Source organism: Nelusetta ayraudi, unplaced genomic scaffold, assembly GCF_046127955.1.
Source record: "Nelusetta ayraudi isolate G7.1 ecotype Tasmania unplaced genomic scaffold, CSIRO-AGI_Nayr_v1 ptg000080l, whole genome shotgun sequence".
NCBI classification, from domain to species: Eukaryota; Metazoa; Chordata; class Actinopteri; order Tetraodontiformes; family Monacanthidae; genus Nelusetta; species Nelusetta ayraudi.
The window spans coordinates 56,056-76,306 of record NW_027466130.1 but is presented as its reverse complement, the minus strand read 5'-3'; the positions used below and the strand labels follow the sequence as shown (position 1 = coordinate 76,306).

The 20,251-nt window shown below is 42.4% G+C and overlaps 2 protein-coding genes across 2 annotated transcripts; both read right to left on the bottom strand.

The window, feature by feature from the left end:
- Window positions 1–374: 374 nt before the first annotated feature.
- On the bottom strand, window positions 375–1,253 carry LOC142900258 (protein piccolo-like). Its single transcript, XM_076044438.1, has 3 exons — window positions 1,097–1,253; window positions 857–1,002; window positions 375–608 (listed from the first exon to the last, which is right to left on the bottom strand). The coding sequence occupies exons 1-3, from the start codon at window positions 1,215–1,217 to the stop codon at window positions 465–467; spliced, it is 411 nt and encodes a 136-aa protein (XP_075900553.1). The 5' UTR covers window positions 1,218–1,253; the 3' UTR covers window positions 375–464.
- Window positions 1,254–1,701: 448 nt separating this feature from the next.
- LOC142900257 (protein piccolo-like) lies at window positions 1,702–20,229 on the bottom strand. Its single transcript, XM_076044437.1, has 21 exons — window positions 18,733–20,229; window positions 18,363–18,628; window positions 17,176–17,998; window positions 15,782–16,832; window positions 13,945–14,013; window positions 13,573–13,599; window positions 11,903–11,991; window positions 11,712–11,787; window positions 11,496–11,621; window positions 10,280–10,388; window positions 9,989–10,056; window positions 9,645–9,883; window positions 9,090–9,137; window positions 8,865–8,995; window positions 7,979–8,005; window positions 7,438–7,531; window positions 6,029–6,100; window positions 5,346–5,652; window positions 4,185–4,379; window positions 2,081–2,222; window positions 1,702–1,971 (listed from the first exon to the last, which is right to left on the bottom strand). The coding sequence occupies exons 1-21, from the start codon at window positions 20,227–20,229 to the stop codon at window positions 1,869–1,871; spliced, it is 5,559 nt and encodes a 1,852-aa protein (XP_075900552.1). The 3' UTR covers window positions 1,702–1,868.
- Window positions 20,230–20,251: the final 22 nt, after the last annotated feature.

Sequence of the window (20,251 nt, the reverse complement as noted above, 5' to 3'; positions counted from 1 at the left end):
CCACCATAATTTAGGCGTTCATGACGATGACTCCCATGTAAACAACACACAACGCAGAATCGGTTATTTTCTTTATCATCGCCCCGTTAGTGATGAAAGAGATGTAAGCTCAGTTTGTGCACAGCACCAAAAAAAAAAAGAAAAAGTAAAAGACCCACATGCTCCTCAAGGCTCGATTGCTGCTAATCCAGTTTCAGTGCCCGCTGTGGTTTTTTGCATGTTTCACATCCTGAAAGCTAAAACAACAACCAGTACGAGGGAGGGGGAAATGCTGCTGGCAGTGATGGACTGTGACAGTTATGGCATCACATCATTTCTTCCTCATTGTAACTTAAGAGCAAAACAAAAAAACAACAGAGGATTGATTAGGTCTCTTTTGTTGACTCCGTTTCGCTTCTTGGTCAAACTGGATTTCCGAGCTAAAATTCATCGCCAACCTTTTTTTTTCCTTTTGGATGAGGTGCTCAGGGGTTGGTCTGGGTGGAGCTGACAAACAGCTTGTGCCAGCTGACCACTCTCTTCCTCATGTCCACCGTGTCCAGCCAGATGTAGGCTTCTCCTATCAGGGTCTTCTTCATGAACTTTCCCCCATTGGACACAAGGAAAAGCTAGAAGTAGATCAGAGGGAGAAAAAGTGCAGTTAGAGAGTGACACATTGAAGCTGAACTGTAAAAGAGGAAACTATGGTATGGATAAACTATGGATAATGGTCCATTTTCAAGATTCATGTGTGTTTCACAACAAAATAAAAAAAAAGAAAAAAAGTGATTGCCTTGTGATTATGAAAGATACACAGAAATATGAAAATGACAGAGCTTTTTTTGTTTGTTTGTTTGTTTTTTTGCTGAAGCCATACCTGTATGGAGTGTCCTGTTGGATTGAGGGGGAATCTAAAGGTCTCATTGAAAGACGGCTCTCTGTCATGTCGGCAAACTCTGGTCTTCTTCTTGATGATCCTCTTCTGGGTGGCAACGTTCACCACGTACAGCTTGACATACAGATCTGATGACACATTTAATAAATGATGAAGAGTGGATTAGTCACGCCGCAAGCCCTTTAAAAGTTGCAAGCACCAAGCTCAAAACTGGGTCCCCACCTGGCAGGTGATCTGGGCTCTTGAACTTGTAAGTGATGTTCCTGCACTGAAGAATCTCCAAGACCAGTTGGTCCCCCTCTGTCTTCACCTCCTTCTTCAGAGCAACCTTGATCTCTCCCATCACTTGGGTTTTACCACCTAAAAACAGCAGGGACAGTGAAATGTAATGATTGAATGTATGAAAAACATAAGTCTATGTCTGATTGGGGTTGCAAAGAGGCAGCATTACTCATGGAAATATCAAGAAACTTTCCATAATAGAAATTTTTGAACCAATACAAATTGAAAAAAAAAAAATCCTTTGGCATTAACTTTAATTGTAGTTTCAAGGTTGTTTAGGCAATTTATTATTTCAAAACATAAATTGACATAATGATTGCAAGAGTTCTAACCCCATGATTGTGACCCCCTGACCCCTTTTGTGTGTGACAGCCGTCAAGTTAAAGACTTAGATGACCTTGGGTTCTTTGTTGCAATCTGAAACTAGAGCTGGAAGGGAGGCATCGTGACACTCGAGCTACATGAAACGCAAATATACCTATGACAATGCGCGGGATAGTGTGACATCCACGTCTCTGCCAACACTGTCTGCTCAACAAAGCTCAATGATGGCAGTAAAATAATATTTCACACATAAAGAAAAAAGGTAGCAGAAACGAAACAGAAACCTAAAAAAAATATAATTTATTTACTGTAGTTCATAAGGTGCTATTATAGAAAATGGCCAGCAGATGGAGCTCCACAACCAAGGAAAGCGCTGAAGAGGGCTCCATCAGTGCAATTTTCCAGCAAAGAATGGACAGGTGCACAACTTGCCTTCATTTTCAGGGGTTCCCAGTTGATGCTTGTCAGTGCCGTTTGGGATCGCCTTCCCGCTGAAAACGCCACAACGCAACAACAATGAGAGACACAAAAAGAAAACAGCAGGCACGCGGAATGATGCAGCGATATTGCTCATCGCCGAGACATTCCTGAAAGTCTTACATGCGTGGCACTTGAAAAATGGCACTGTCAACTCCGGTGTCCTCGCCTTCGTCTTCACCCAGACCTCCAAACGCGTCTCCCACGAGGCTCGGGGCAGACAGAACCACAGAGCCCGAGACGTCAGCCAGCCGGTGTCCTGCTCCTGAGGACAGGAGGTGAGGCAGTGATTGTAAAGAGATATCACTTCTATCTATCCATCTATCTATCTATCTATCCAGCTAGCTAACTAGCCAGCTAGCTCCAAATATTAGGAACACAGACTCCCTCAGTCAGTCTTTGAACACGTTCATGCATGTCTATCAGATGAGAAGAAACACTTCACGGTCCCCAGCCCAGCTGTCTCACAGATAATAAATAAATAAGTAAATAAATAAATGACCGACACCGTCACACAACAGCAAACAAGGCAGGAGGCACCCACGTCAGTGCGGATGACAGCAACGTCCTTGCGTTCAGCGGCAACGCAACACACGAGCTCGGTTAAGTCATGAAAGCCAAGGCTAATCCTCTCCTTCCATTCAGGGTTAAATAAAGGTGACCGAGTTTAATTCACAACACTGAAGTAAATTCCGAGTGAGACAATGAGGATTTTTTTTCTCTCTCTCTCTCCCTCAAACAGACTGAATAGGTTGGCCTTTGCTCCTGCTGCTGAGTCATGCCTTTAGTAGAGTTTACGACGTTAAAGAGTGCGATTACTTTAGGGAATGAGTGAAGCGTTTCTGCCTCGAGTAATAAAAGAAAAAGAAAAGAGATGATAATGAAAATGCTTTAAAGTGATGACTAATAGTGGCTGGATTATATTTTAAACTTAATTTTTATCTCCAGGGGAAAAGCCTAGAAAGCTTCTCTGAAGTCACAGCAAGGTCACTTAATCACAGTAGTGACGTAAAAGACATACATGCACACTCCAAAATCCACACACAATAATATAACATGAGATAAGTTTATTAATGTTACATGTTGTGGTAGTCACTTTATTTTATATACATTTTTTTAAGTTTAGTTTTAGTTATTAATGAGAAAAGTATTAGTTCAATTTCCCTACGTTGCCTCACCTGTCCTCTCATGGTTAGCTGATCGCTCTACTTTCAGTGGGCGGTGAGTGCAGACAGAATGAGCCTCCTGTCGGCTTTTGAACTTCTTGCTGTGTTGACTGGGCCAGGTTCACCCCTTTTTGTTTTAGACAGTGGGTTTGTGGGAGAGGACTGGGTAGGGAGGGAGCTTGCGTGCCGCAACTGTGTGCGTGGGTGTGTGGGATTGTTCCGAGTCCATTCATATTGCACACACATGCACAGAGAGAGGCTGTACGGCATCACAACGTCTTTGCTGGCCAGGGAAGCTGCAAGTGCATGCTTGAGTAGCTCTGAGACCGAGCTAACTGGTCTCAGAGAGGAACGACATCCATCCTTTTTTTTTTTTTTTTTTTTTCTAAGGCATCACACTAAGGTTTATGCATAAACATTAAGTATATAATTTAACCCATGTTAATGTGGAGTAAGACATACAGTACAATCCCAGTTTGGTTTCTACACTTCAGGGATACGCCACATTGGGATTCATAGAAACCATATGCTTGGGATTGGCACATGCGTATTTCACACTAATGCAGAAAGGATTGTGGGGTTTAGAGATAATGTATAATAAATGTACTCCTTGGTTATTGTTTTCATTACTTTTTTTTTTTTTTTTTTTACTTTTTATCTTTTTATTTCCTAATTAAGACACCCAAAACAAATAAGCAATTTTTTCTAATGAATTGAATATCATTCATATTCTACTAATTATTCTATTTACTAAGCCAAATTCATGAATATGTTGATTTTAGACTAAAAATAAGAATACGTTTCTTTTTGTTTTCTATTTTTAAGCAGCTAAGATCTTGATTTTAGTTGTTTATCTATGAAGTTTAAAACAGATCTGAATAATTATTTAAAAAAAAAACATTAATAAGTTGCCTCTGGAGAGTAAGTGTGAAGAGGAAATGGCAGTGGTGAACATACAGCGGATCAGGTTTCTAATCGAAAGTTCACAAAAAGTTTGCATGCACAGGAAAAAATAAAGAAGGCAAGTCGCAGGAAGTGTTAAGGGTAGGGGTGGGATTTACTTGGTTGCAGGCGGGACTGTTGCACGGCAGCCTCAGCAGCGGCAATGGCTATCCCAGCGTCCTCTAGGTGGGCCTGAGTGACGCTGCTCTTGCTTTGGCTTCGGGACGGGCCGTGAGAGCGCAGCTGGCCGTCAGAGGAAGACTTTGAGCTCCCCGGGCTGCTGTTTGATTTCTCTAAAGGGAGCATTTGCAAGTCTGGAAAGAAATGAAACAAGATTTTAGGCCTCTGATGGGACAAAAGGAAGAGGAATCAGATTCAGTTAATAGATTGTATTTTGTGGACGATAGTATTGATTGCTTAAAGAATAAGAGAGAAAACGTGATTTAGCATGATTGTGCTACAATTTGAAACTCCCCAAATAATCTTTCACTTCACACATGTGAAAAAGGATGCAGATGATGTTTTATTCTCTCGCCGACGTCGATTCATAAATACGTCAAAGGCTGAGATTTTTCTGCCCTTTCATTACCATGCTGATCTGCAGTGAGGGTCTATGTTGTACAGCGTCGAGTCCGATCAAATCATGATATTGTTAATGATACGCAGTTGGTGGTCAGCCAGATCTAACTGCGTCAAAACTGATCGGTTTTGTTCCGGTCTTGTGCCATTAACATGAGGACCAGTCGTGTGGTGTTGAGTTTTTGTAGTTCACAATGTTTGCGTTGGTGTATGACTGCCAAGAGAGACGTGACTGGCAGCCTTAGAGACGTGGGCCACAATGAAGAAAAGCTTGAAATAATCCCAGCTTCTGAGGGCCGTCGCTGCTGCAGTTGGACCACATAAGACGTCAATGAAAATGACTTGGATCATTTAATTTGGTGGAAACCCAGCGGTTTTCTAATTAATCCCCGATCGCTCGATAGTTCTGAGCCAACAGCCTGGTTTAAATAGCTGTTTAAACAGTTTGCTTTAAACAGCCACCCTTTGGCTCTTATCTTTCTACTTTCACATCTTCCTCTTTATTATTTTTTTTTTTATCTTTAACTGCCTAATGGGGAATGTCTTGTTTCACCCCCACTGGTTTAATGTTATTCCCCTTTTTCCTTTGCTGTGCTGAGTCATAATGCCCTCGTATTAAATGTTTTTTCCTACGTAACCTTGTATCATGAAGCTGAAGCAGCAGTGAGTAAATATGGTTCAGAAAACAGCGTGACCTTTACCCTTGGCTGGATCAGGGAAAATTCCATGGCTTCTGCTTTTGATAACAGAGTTTTTAGGCGAATCGTGACCACTGTCCCCCTGTCCATGGGCTTGACCCAGTCCAAGTCCATGCCCTAGTCCCATTCCAGGCACTGACATATAGCCTTGGCTGTGTCCCTGACCGTGTCCGTGCCCTGAGCCGGACCCTGGTGGGCCCTGAGCGGCGTGGTGGACTCTGCTTTGCTCTATGCTCTCACTCTGCTCCCTCAGTGGCAGCCAGCGAGGAGTGTTGTCCAGCTGAGCTGTGTTTGACAAGTCGATCAAAACCTGGGACAAAGTTGAAACATAAACACAGTGAGTGTGACAATAGCCAAATGAAAACAAGCGTGGCAAAAACTTTAGGTGGGAGGCAGGTCATAATAATAATAATAATAATAATAATAATAATAATAATAATAATAATAATAATTTTAAAATTTACAGGCAAGTTTACAGGCATAAAGCAAAAGCTGACATCCATGATCCTCGGGTGGAGGCAGATAAGCATAATCATGTCAGCTTGTATGAATAAAGGCTGTTCCATGGCAAAGAAATAAAAATAAATAAGTAGAGCAGCAGCAGCAGTAGCCAACCTCTGTGTGAGGTCAATACTTAATGTCTTTGACATTTCCAGACACGGGGCTCAGAGTCTGAAAATACTCACTTCTCCAAGGAAGTCATTGGAGGAGGATCTGTCGTAGTCCCACACTGTCACTTCCAGCGTCTTCTTCTTCAGCTGAAGGCAAAATGTGGGGAAGGAGGAGAAATTCTACTGTTAGATTTGCTGGATATGGGTGTTGTGTGAAGGAAATCTAGTGCTTTCAGTGGGCATGGTAGAAATAAGCTCAAGCACACCACATTTGCTGCTGGTGAATAAATGCGAACCTATAACACAGCTACTGTTGTCTAAAGCGAGGATGTGTGGAATTATACGTGCATTCATCATATGTATTTACAGGGCACACTTGTTTATCTGCTTGTTAATGCAAATTTCCTCAACAAATAAACCAATCACATTGCAGAACCTCAAAGCATGTTCATGCACAGCCGTCTTTGGGGTTTATAAAAAATGGCCCCCAAAAAATAAACAGCACGGAGCGAACAGCTGTTCTCTGCCTTGTTAGCGGTGCCAGAGGCCAGAGGAGAATGGCCACATGGGTTGGAGATGACAGGAGGAGATGGACAGGGATTTAGATTGCCTGTTGGAACTAAGTTGTGCAAAAATCCCGGCAGATGTGCCACAGCAGCAGAAGACCACACTGGGTGCCACTTCTGTCAGCAAGAAAAAAATAAATAAACTGAGGCTAAAAGTTGCCTTTAAACTGCGCCATTTTGGGTCTGACCAGTTTGCAGCAACCGAGTGACGCTGCCAGTCTGGACAGACAGAAAGACTTGATGGAATGTCTCCCTCCCCTTGTTTACTTTAAGCCAAGAATTAAGTCTCTTCTTCTGTCAACAAGGGGGGTGGTGGGATGTCCAACCCACCACCCATCATGGCGTACCAGATTAAGAGGCTACTGAGTGTATATATAGGAACATGTGGGAGGACGTGAGACTGTTCCTCCATGGGGGTTGGACAGTGAGCGATTCTGCAGTACTCTTCAGGCACTTCTGACAGAGAATTAGATTACCTGGAGGGTGACTTCAGGGGACGAAGTGAATCCTTCGCTATCACAAAACCACAACTGAAGTGGCACCGCATTGTTGCTCATCCCTCAAAGCTGTAATTGCTAAACAAGATGTCTGTCTGTATTCAAGATGTGCGGCTTTATTCTCTCCACAAAGAAGCCACTCTCACATCGACACAGCGGCAGACAGTTGAATAAATGAAAAGAGGCCATCTGACACGACAGAAGTGCCTTTTTTTTTCTTAAACTGGATGCTGGCAAGAGGTTGCACAGGGACACTTAGAACAGCACTGCGGGGTCAACACATGAGGACAGAATTGGAACTGGAGTACAAGGCATCCACTTCACCTCCAGTAGGCCACAGCATGAGCAGTAAATGCACAAGAGCAGGGGGTTTGGAAATTGTGTGTGTGTCTGTGTGCATGCAAGCGTTAAGGCACAGTACCTGCTCCAAATGAATGTTCTTGTAGATAACAGTCTGGTTCCATTCTGGGTTCTGTGTCTTCTGGGCATACCGGGTCCTTCTTTTGCTATCAGCACTGTCAAGCAGGAAGATGTAGAATAACTGAGAGTCAGTAAGAAGTGAACAATTCCTCTTATCTGCTTGGCGCCTTGGCAAACATTCATTACACTGCGATGTATCGAAGAAATGCGTACGGAATTGAAGCTGGTGATGGAAATGTCAGTATGTAAATGCTCGAAATGTGTTTTTCTTATTTGTCTCGTTTTGAACTCAAGTCTTTGACAGGGTCAAGAATCACTTGAGATGCTGAAGTTGAGGAGAACTTAAAAGCTAGATGCGTCAAGAGAGAAAAAGCGATGGCAGGAGCGTGGTTAAGCACCATGACGGAGATATAATTGAGCAGATAACTGGACGAACAACAAAGGCCACAACGAAAGGATGGGGGGGAGGACACTCTGAGGACACAATTATTAGGAAGTAAAACAGAGACACCAACTAAAAGCAAAGATCAGCACCACACTACCTTGCATTCTGGACAACCATGACTTGTCTGAGGGAGTCCAGAAGAGGAGGAGGAGGGCAGATATCACAAACAAGAAAAGCAAAAACACAAAAAACAGTCAGAGCTCAAAGAAAACGCAGTAAAAGGATAGCGAGCTGAGGCAGTCAGTGTTCTCAGCAGGGTGTATTGCTGCCTTTTGGCACAGGCAATATGCACCCACGCACCCGTGATGTGATTGAAGTGGGTGAACTACTACAACATATGTGACGTACCACGACTGTGCTATTTTTCTGAACAGAAAACGTGAAGCACTTTTCAAAGGACGGCATGGGAGCAGTAACACTTCCTCAGAGTACCTCAAACGCCCACAGCATGTAGGATTTATAATCTTATAAGGAAGCCTAATGGGGTCATTATCTGAGAGCAGATAGTGTTACAGAGTGGCCGAAGGTTGCATCGATCCTCTCTACTATTCCCAGGCTCATGGGAAGACAATGGAGCATACAAGAGAAGAGGAAGTACACCAGAGACGTACAAGGTAGCGAACACTGTGAAGAGACAGCGATCTCACTCCAGTGCACAGCCTGTTTTCACACAAAAGGCCGTCTTGGACCTGACATTTCCCTTCTTCAGATTGTCCTTTTAATGCTTCGTGCAACACTTTACGCCACCCATGCAGGGATTCTCAGAGATGGAATTCGATTAAGCTCTATTGACTGCCTCATGTCAACGTATCCATTCTCATTCTCTCGTACCAGCTCGATTAGTTTGTCAGTTTCATACACACAGCGCAGTCGGTACACGGTCAGAAAGAAACAGGGGAGAGAAAACAAGACAAGGACACAGAAGCAGAAAGGGAGACGCAGACCGGACATTCTTGAGGGCACAGACAGACTCAGAGTCTCACCCTCTCCCGGGCAGAAGATAGACCTTGACGAAAGGGTCGGAGTAGCTGTCGTTGTCTCTCTGGGCCAGGTTCCTGGCCTGCAGGACGTGGACGATCAGGTTTCCCAGGTTCCTGTCGTAGTTGATCTGGAGCTGAGGGAGAAACAGGAGTCGAGACCGTGTAAAAGGAAGAGCGAACTTCGGCTCTAATGGGCATCTCTTGTTTGCCGCGTTTGGGTTTCTTTACCTGAATTTCCCCCGTGATGGGATGCGGTGTCCTCATGAGTTCTGTTTGCTGAAAAAAAAGGAATTCAACAGAACAAGGTAGATTGAAAGATGCCTATGTAAACAGAAACAGTGCAACCCAGAAGAGAAAGCACCATATATCAGACTTTAATCCATTTGGTGATGACTTCATTGACTTCTCTACTCTGTGTATGTGTATGTATGCATATTGCAGGCTTACAGATTAGTGCGTTGACCTTGTGGGATGTTTTCGCACTTGAACTATAGCTTCACAAGAGAGATGACTATCTCAACCGTGCAAATGACTGCACCTGTCCTTGACTATAGTATAACGAGGTTAATCACTTGTCTAAGATGCTTTGTCACTGTTACAAAACAACTTTTTTAAAGGATTCTACTCATTTAATTAGAAATGCTATGGAGTCTTCTTTGTTGATTTGGATTCCATTCTATATTACAGAAAGGTGAGACGGGCGTGTTTAATGGTTTGTCCCTGCAACCGCATGTAGTAAATCTAAGACACCCTGAGCATTGGCGGCTACTGCCCATCCATTACCTTGGTTCGCTGCTTTTTATTTATGGCAGGTGATGCCGGCTGCCCAGGACTTGGCACGCCACTGGAGGCAGCCGATCCTGTCCCTGAGTGGAGGAGGGCGGAACGCTCCAGTGCGGAGAGGACGCCCAGTCCTCCAGGCCCGATCCCCATCCCCGCCATGCCAGGAGCCTGCTGCTGCGACACTTTCTGGAGTTCTGCAGCCAGCTGCTTAGGGTCCACACCAGGTGACCGCTGCCCACCTACCGAGACACGGATTTACACGAATGACTAACGTGCAAAACATACCATATGTACACAGATACATGCATTCATGCAAGACATATCAAACAAATCCTTGTACATACCAGCCTTAAGCTGGACATGGTGCTCCAGGGCTTGTGGGTGCTCAGGGTCAGACAGCATATTAAGGTCGCTGTTTGGATCCATACAGGAAATTTACGATGGTACATTACCCAGTGGAACTTGGCAGTAATGTGTCACAGAGTGATAGTTTTGCATATGAAGGGGCGTGGAATGGAAAAACGAAAACAGGAGAGGGGGGGAGGAGAGAGGGTGTACTCGGGTGTGCAGACACCAGATTGCAGCAAAACACCAGGGGAGTGAGAGGAGGGTAAATGATGACAGATGTAACTCACAGTCGCACGCAGAGCTCCGCCTCTGCACACGGCTGGCCCACGATGCCTTGCACTTCTTCGTATGTCTTTGCTGTCAGAGGAATCCCATTCCACTCCAGCACCTGCATTCCTGCATCGAAGCAGCAGCAACAGCAAACAGAGATTTAGGATCGGTCCGCACACTACTGTTTTCTGCTGTGAATTTATCCTGTCAGTTCTTTACAATTTAAAGCAGATTATGTCTGACTTGTGTCTCAGATAGGAAAGTTAATATTTTAGCGATATCATTTTTCATATGGTATTTTGATGACTTGCTGCATGCACACCATGGATATTTGATCTAATAGCATGTGTTATGCCAGAAGGGTATGCAAACTATCAATGCCACTAAAAGTGAAGACATCAGATAAAACCTATTGTGATGAAGAAGCTTATTAACAGCTGTTAAAAAAAAATTGAAAATAACATTTGCTTGTCCTTCGATGCATTCCTTGTTATTATTACTATTCCTGATGCCAACAGTACGCAATGTCCCATGTCATAAATGACTAATAATGTAATGGGACGCTTTGGGCTCTACTGTATTTGGATGCATGAAACTCCATGGATGACATGACCGTCAACCCCCCAATATGCACAAACACCCCAACCCGCCCAGTGACAAAGTCATGATGCTCCCTGTGGTAGATTTCCTTGTGCAGAATGTAACCAGCGGGCAGAGAAACAAATAACATAAAAAATCCCTGAAAACATTCAGAAACTGAGGGAAATTATCACTAAATTCAGGCTCTTCCATCCCACAGAAGAGCTTAAGACATCAATCGCTTGAAAATCCTTATTATTGACTCGAGAGAGTGTGCCCGCATGCCTTTTTGTACGCCTGTGTCTGCACTGCTAAATTTAGCCTAATGACTAATACAGCCCAGCGCCGCAGAGAGTTAGTTGACAGGCTTTTTTGTGTTGGGATGTGACGTGTGGGGAAATTAAATGTGGCAGAACACAATGCAGAAAGTGGCAGTAGCCCCTCACATCATCTTTGGAGGTTCAGCAACATATATTTGCTGAAGGATTACTGGCTCTAAAATTAATATAAAAAATCTCAGTGACTTTGATGGCTGAGGCCACCAAAATCCTTTACAGTAAATTTTAAACATGCGCATCGTTTTTCAGAATATCTTTCAGGTAAACGTTGTCACCCAAAGCAAATAATCACTTTCTCCTCCTCTAGCGCACTTACCCTCCACAAATTTCCCTGTTTGTTCCGCCGCACCACCGGGGATAACCTTGGCTATGTAGGCTCCGATCTCACCACGGCTCCCTGGAATCTCTTTCCCACCTACCACACGAATTCCAAGTCCATTCCCTGAGGAAAGAAGTAAGTATTCAGCGTCATTTTATTTTATGTATATAAAAAAAGTGTACAACAGCAGATGTTTTAATGTGATTGCCTCACCTGACACACTGTTGTCCCTTGGGTCTTTCCTCAGTTTAATACGAGTGTGAGGGTAAACATATGGTACCAATTTCATCTGAAGAGATTTTGACAAGAGTATATTTAGAACGTGTCAGAGAATCACTCAGTGATGACACGTTGAAAGCATAACAATAACAGCCCAGAGCAGAGTCAAACATGTTAGATCTCACCTGTCTCTTGTCTGATATGTTCCCGCCCCTGGGATGCCCTTCTCTTGGCTTATCAAACCAATCAGTGTCCTCTCTCCTCAGGTGGTAGGCTAAACAGAGAGAACAAGCCGTTAAATGTCACTTATACTAAAACAGGCTCTGATTGTTTTCCTGAGTTTACCTGATGAGTTGATCTTGAATCAAGCATGAAAATATGTTTTTTGTATGCCATCGTAATGTTTGTTAAAGTTATCCCGTATAAGTATTTAAGCAGAACGTTTTAATGGTTAGTGCAGTAGTCACTGCAAACGGTGGAAGAAATGGAAAATATACATTTTAAGACATTGGAGTTTGCCCCGCTATTGATGAAAAACAGTCTGACTATGAGGGTTCTGCACGGTTTGATATTTTTCTCATGTCATAAGTTTTTTTTCTTAATCAAACTAATATTGTATAGCCTGTAATATCAATGACATAATGGTTGTATTAACAATTAAATATGTGAAAAACCACTCCAGTATCTAGTATCAGTTAGAGTTTATGGTTAAAGCCTTGTTCCTGAAATTTAAATTTACTTTGCAGATAGATAATACAGGTAATAATCTGAAAACATTTATTTTGCAAAACTTCATTGATGACACTCGATGACAACATTTACAGCTCACATGACATGCACTGTCATCTGACATAATGTCTGTGGAGACATGTCAGAGGAAAATGCCCCCCTTTCCTGAGACAAAAAAAACCCAAATGAATAAATAAATACATAAATAAAACATTGTCCACTAGATTGGAAATGGCAGACAACTTCTACTGTGCATCCACAGCTCCAAAAAGATACTTGTAATGCAGACTCAAACAGACGTTTCCAATGGCGAAAAGAACTGTGACAGTTCCATATGAGTGAAGCAGCAGTTGACAACAGAAATAAACCTGAAAAAGTTAAGAAAGCCACTTTCCTGGCCTCTTAGAATCATTTGATGCGGGGGTGAAAAAACACATTTTATGGCATGTCTTGTAATCTAAAGATTTGTGCAAATCTGCACTGGAAACCTTGCTAGTGCAAACTATGATTTTACTGTAATTGTCATATGCTCTATGAATCAATTTGTCATTCGCCACTCTTCTCAGGGAATTTTAATCTATAAACGCAAAATTGTAACTGAAATAAATACATTCATGTCCTAGTTTCCCAATGAATCATCAGTAAAAGCAGCGTTCAGTGTTCACAATTCTGTTCGCATCTGGAAGAAAAAAAAACCTCAAGCATCTTGGCGCGGAGCAGCAATCCACACATATATTTATGAATGATCCAACAATTAACATACAGTTTTTGAAAGAAGGGTGCATGGACATGAATACTGGGAATGGGTCTGATGTGCTTGCAGAACGTCCGTGATGTGCAGCCAGAATGATAGAAAACTGAAGTCACTATGATATATTCCCACATAAAAGAAACATCTAAAGTGTCGATAGATGGGGTCATTCCAAAAATGAATCAGACATGTCAATGGCATGTCGACTACAAAAGGATCCACTACATGACATGTATAGTGTACTGTTGAGATGTAGGTCATTCCAGAATGAGTCTGGCATGTGTGCAAAATCAATAGAAGTGGTCAGAGCCATGGTGTGTAGCATGGACGCAAAAACTATACTGCAACTACATGGAAACTGGGATGGCGTCTCACCTTCTATATTCCAGTTTGGGCCTCCAGCTGGGGTACAAAATTATATGTTTTTTCAGAAATTGCGTGTGACATATCTCCATTAATCTAGTACGCTGCAGCTGTGCTCAGATTAATTTTGTATTGTGAGAGCACCTCAGCACATGCACTAATAGCACTAGTCAATTTTAGCTGCATGCTTTAAATTACTCCAAGTTTGTCACTGCTAGCCGATAGCATAAATTACTGTCAACATATTCTGTAAAAACATAAAAGTCATATTTTACAGAGAAAAACCCAGCCATCGGCTAATATCCATACCAACTAAAGTGCTACCACTGCCATATTTCTATCACAGAAATACAGTCTTTTAGCTTATACTTTAAGATACTCTACCGTGTCTGATACTTTCATGAACGATTCTGGCATCATCTTTTCTCAAAGGTAGTATGGACCCACTTAGTGCTGTAATCAAGGCAGATGGACACTTTTAATCTTTGGTCAGGACAGATATAATTTTCTTATCAAGCAAACAACTAATATAAGCATTAACAGTAAGTACTGTATATAGCGTAAAGTTTCTCAAAATTTATAAACTACTATGCATTCCAATAATTATCCGACAACTAGTGCTGAAAGCAGTAATCCTTTTTGTGTTGTCAAAAACTCTTAGTGTCCAGATTTACTTGTTTCTACCACATCCATCTCCTTTAACTGCTTATGGTAAAATGAACTGTTCACATGGCATACTGACATCTACACAAGTAGATTTTACTTGACATGCTAGAAAGGGATAAATCCTACACTAGCAGACATAAGGCAAAGTACATGTCAATATTGGCTGTCAATCACGACAGGACAAAGACATCTCATAGAGAGCTATGAGACATCAACGGAAAACAAAACAACAAGCAGAAAAAAAAAATCACTTTATTAAGATGGAAATGGAGACGTTGCACAATCATGCACAGATGCAAAATCAAATACAGACAGAAAATCCGACAGAACTGAAAAAGACACACAACAAACGTATCACGACTGTGAGAAATATGAGTCGAAATTTAAATTCCACTGTTCCACCAATGCGTGTAAATTGTTATTGAGGTACTTGAGAGAGGGTCTATAACTTCTCTTATGAATGATTTTACCTTTAAACACTAGGAATGTGCTGAAGCAGCTGCACCTGCAGAACTATTGTGCATCCAGGTATTATTTGTCAGCATTAATCCATAAACCTAAAGCTGCGAGTTATTCTCTGAGGAAGTTTATAATCTTTTTAAAGAAAGTGCTCTGTTCAGCATGAACAATGATCTTTTTCATGCTAGTGACAAAATGTTGCTCCATATATTGGCAGGAGAGATGGAACCAAAGTGTAAATAACCAAATAAACACATTTAGTCCATTCACATCTAACATTTAAGCAAAGGTAATGCCATCAGTCAAACATTTTAAAAGTCATCTTATACATATGTATTGCTCGAGTGTGGATTCTTATTATTGTTATTTATAAGGCACAATGCATGTAAACACAGTTGCATTTACTTATTTTAGTTATTTATGTAAGAGATTTGATGTGAAAATTTGTTAATCAGTGATTCTTAAAAACAAAATGATAATGAAAATGGATTTGTATGCTACTTATTAAACTATATTGAATACATACGTATTCGGCGCTGATCAGTCAAATACATTGTTCAGAAAATATCTTTCTAACTACAAACATTCAGTTATTTGAAAACAAACAACCATTTTGTCAAGTTAGACTAAAAATGAATATTGTTTGAATTTTACTGAAATGTTGGGCTCTTTTAGTTAGCTATTTATTTAGCTAGGTTGAGTTACTCAATGAACAAATATAAAGTGACTTGCCTCATTTGTGTTCAGAAATAATTATACAACAGACCTGTCTCTTAAGGATTAAAGTGATTGAAAAACGAGAAAGCATGCAAATGAAATAACAGGACACACATGGATAGAAGTGAATCATACATAAACTCAGATCATCAGAGTGTTATGTATTGGTCAGAGGGGTATCAGAAAGAAAACTAACAGCATGCAACAATCAAATGAGAAATTCACTGGACAAATGACATCATAACAAACCATTGATTATTTACAACAATGAGAACTAAAAAACGCCAAGCAAGTGGTCAGTATGACCACTTAGCATTAGCATGCGGAAGAAGCAGGTCCACACATTCAAGTTGCTGCAACAGTCTCGGGCTCCATTTACCTTCACTGTCAGACATGGCGCCTTGTAAGTCGTCCATGATGAATGCGATGTCTCGATCGTAGCCTCGCGTCCGAGATTCCTCCTTCATATGTTGTTGTACCTCTGGCAGGGAATGGCTAGAGCCAAACTGGTCTCTAGAGTCAGCAGAGATTGGAGGTAGGGGTCCGGCTGAGGCTCTAGCCATACCCATTGGCTGCCCCACAGGGCTCAAAGGGCTTTCCTCCTCAGAGTTCTGAGCAACAATGGGAATACGTCCCCTGCTTTGGCTAATAGGTAAACTTGTTGGCTTTGCTCTTGCCACCCCAGGGGCAAATGCTGCATCCAAAACCTCTCCTTCTGTTTTGAGTCTGAGCGAGGAGCTGGAAAGGTCTCGTTTGATAGATAAATCCAAGCCATAGACAGAGGAGGGGCGAGATGAAGGGCGAGATGAAGGTCGGGAACGACTCCCACTTGGGTAAGTGCCATCATCATGAGCTGTGGCTCGAAGAGCTGATCCAAGTCCAAGAGACTGCCCAAGATTGAGAGACCCTGCTAGGTTCCCACCAAGGGATGAGCCTAAATATTTTTGCTGCTCAGACAAATTCTTTCTTAGCCCAAATGTTATTTCATCCTGAAGCAATCTGGCGGTGGCAGCCAAATTGGTCACAGAAGAGGTGCCAGATCCCATATAACTTGCAAAATCAGGCTCCAGGTCCCTACTCTCCTGGATTGGAGAAAATTTTGTGATGGCCTTTGGGTCTATCAGGGCCTTTTTGCCCTTCATCTGTTTCTGGTAAAGTACAGCTGCTGGGAGTTGCTTTGCAGCCTGTTTTTCAAGGGTGAGTCTGCCAATGCTATACTTTTCTCCTTTGGGGAAGTGGCGAAAACTGCTGTCACTAGGGAGATAATGAGGCAGACCTAATCCTGTCAGGTGTTCCAGTCCCTCAGTTCCTCTCCTAAACTCTTGCTTAATCTGCTGTTTGAGTAGCTTCAGCTCATAAGGATCTTCCATGGTGTCATCGTCTCCCTTCGTAAAAGTCTGTAGCCGAGATGAGCCTAAGAAATCTGCCACCTGAAATCAAAAATGCTTTTTTTAATAATAGGTTTGTTTTCCAAAAATGTTAATGTCACAAACTGGAGTCTGGAGAACAAGACTGAGTAAAGAATAACTGTGTAGTTGAAAAGCCCCATTTTTCTGGAATTATCTACATTTTTCAGAGGTTTTGTAGTAGCATTTGAATAGTGCGTTATTACACTGGGTCCTTTTTTTTCTAATGGAAATAAAGCATTTTGCCACATTCTCAGAAATCAATTTTTCAAAATTATAAACGTTAAAATAAATTACAATATTCATGTAGACATACACACTCATTAACATAAGTTAAGTAAAACATTGGAGCTGATATTTGATATACCTCTGCTGTGTGCCTGACTTCTGCTGCCCGGAGGAGTCTGTCAGCTTTTGACATCTCTTTGTCTGGTAGGTTGAATCCAGAACTCAAGCTTGTGTTGCTCAGTCCAGTTGAGGTCTTGGTCAGCTCCCCTATGTCCTCAATCAGCACATAATTTCTGGCATTATGGTGATCAATATCAGCATAGAAGGAGTCAGCCGAAATGCTGGACATTGGACTTGAGGCCATACTTCTTTCTTCCAGCCCTAGTCTTAAATCCACACTACCATATTTGTTCCCTAGGTGAGCAACTCCATAGCCACTGTCAGTGGAAGTTGAAACAATCAGCAGTGGCTGATTGCGGATCACTTCGTAGTTGGAGGTGATCTTAGGTTCTAAATCAGACAGGGTGGTTTGACGCTGCTTTCCCTGCTGTAGGAGAAGAGCATGTTGGTAGCTGCTCGACTGAGTCTGGCCATGAGAAAGGGAAAGTGTTGGATAAGGGGACTGATGGTAAAGCGATTGCTGTTGATACAGGTTCTGTTGGGTGTAGTGGCTAGTTGTTTGGGTCTGGGGAACATACTGGGCATATGGAGAGTAAGGACTTGTTAGTGTGTTGTACTGAGAATCAGCTTCTGTTTGTGGAGGGATAAATTGATCAAACTCTGACTGTGGAGCTGTCCGTGGTCTTTCCAGGCCATCACCCCTCGCCTCCCTGATGTTGCTGACCTCACTATCTGACATGTAGTCTCTTTCCTCTGCCACCCCCTGCAGATAGGCCCTTTCTCTCTTCTCTCTCTCCTTCAGCAAGGCGTCCTTACGCCGGTTGATACCCATCTCAAGGTACCTGCAGAGAAAGGGCAGTTATTGTAAAATTAGTTAAGTACTATTGGTTTTCATTGTGACTTAAATTAACAACCACAGCAGAAAACTATTTTTTGGGTTCTCACACATTAGTACCTGTTACCATGTGTGAGTGTGGAGAGGCCTCACACAGTGATGTCAAGGCAGCCTTTTAGCCCATAAACTATTAAGGTGAGAGGGGAATCATGCAAATGAATTAATGTTGCATCAAGGGCTGAATATGATGATGACGGTTGTAATCAATTTTGGACAATCACCAATCACACATTATGAATTTGAAATAATGTGAACAAAACAGTAACTCTAGCATGCAACATTGTGTTCATTTTACACCTGTAACATCTCACCGTAGTTTAGCATCAATCTCCTTTTCCTCTTCGTCAAGTTCAGCTTGTTTCTTCCGAAGTTTTGAAGATTCCCTCTCTACCAGGTCAAGCTCCTTGTCAATGTCCTGTAGAATCTTTGCTCTGGCAATTGTTGTGCTTCGAGCAAGACGGCGACGAGCAGAGTTGGTGCTGTATCCTGCCCGTCCTGTCAGAGAATCATCCTCAGGAGGGGGGTCTGGTAGGGTCCGCTTTACCTTCTTACCAGTACCAGAAGGGGAGCCTCGTCCCTTCAAATATAAAAACAAATGAGACATTCAATTTTTCTTGCATGTTTACAAGTTACTTTTTGAAACTTTTTTTTTCACTTGCAATATATTTTGATTGTACTTACGGGATAGCTGTCATAGTATCCACTCATCCTTTCTTCTGTTGATGAACTAAAGGATCTAGGATCAGACAGAGATTTCTGCCCTGCCTTTAATATCCGAGGGCCAGAGGAAAATCTATTTGGGTCAGCAGTCAACATTCTCTGCCCACCATGTGCTTTCTCCTGAGATAGTGGGGAGACAAGGTTGTAAAAGACTTTAGCCTGAGAAGGCACATTTGCTTTAAGGTGTGTGCTGTAGCCCACCTCCATGGGTGTGTATCTTCTGTCTGAGTCTGTCTGACAGCTCAGACTTCCACCTCGCTGAGAGTTCTCTGGAGCTGAGATATGCTTGATGATTTCCACTTTGGTGTCCATCTGTACATTTGGTCGTTTGATGCTTCCAGAGTGGTCAGTCTGGACAGATATCTCTGCAACTGTCTGGATGGCTATGCTGGAGACCTTGGATCCATGCTTTGCTTCACTGCTATGTTTTCGAGAGCGCCGACGTGCTTTTGTAGGAGCATCCCATTCGTCCTGGTCCTCATCATCAGTCTGACCGGATGAATCTATATTCTTTTTACTCTTCTTTCTTCTTCCCACATGCTGTTTATCTGCCGAGTCTTCATCATCTGTCTGCACTCCACTATCAATTATTTTCCTTCCAGTGTCCTGATCAACTTGAAGCTTATTAGTTAAATTAAGCTTGTCAAATTGTGTTCCAGAGGCTGGAATTGTAGCATCATCTTTTACAGGCCAGTACTGACCACTGTCACCTACTCCTGCATATTTAGCACCCAAAATATTACCTGTGGTACCATAGTGTTCATCTAGCTGTCGCTGGAGTTGCAGTTGGAGTTGTTGGATTTGCTGCAATTGCTCTTTTTGTTGTGCATAGGTCTCCTGCTGGGCAATCATGTGAGCATGGTGCTCTTCCTCCTGCTGCAGAAGAAGCTGCTGCTTTAAAGCCTGAAGCTCTTCAAGCTCCCTTTGGAGCATAAATTGCTCTTGTTCGCGATAACGCTGAATCTCTTGTCTTTCCCACTCTAACTCCTCAGCAAGACATAGCTGTTTAAGCTTTTCAAGCTCCAGAAACTCCCTCTCCATTTGATATTGGGCCATCTTTGTGTTGTCTAAGCCTGGGAATATTGGAGAGGAGGCTAAGACATCCAGAGAAGCAGCTATTGCTTCAAGGGCTGTATCTGAGTACATCTCCGGATAGCCAGTTATAATTTCAGCCAAAGCCCTAGGTAAAAGCTCTTTACCTAGCCCTGTGTCTAACTGAACCATTTGACCTGTTTCTGTATTTGACATAAAGCCAAACTCAGGAGGCAATGACTGATTTTGGACTGTTGAAGTAGGTGTGAAGGTTGTGCTAAGGATAGAGCCGGGTTGAGTTGTAATTGCATATGTAGATGGAACAGGGGCAGCAACGGAGGAGTAAACTATTCCATCTGAAGTTCTAAGAACACTATTTACACCAAACCCAGCAGCTGGGACCTGGGAATATGGAGCAGTGGTCATCTTTGGGTGGCCTCCAGAAGTT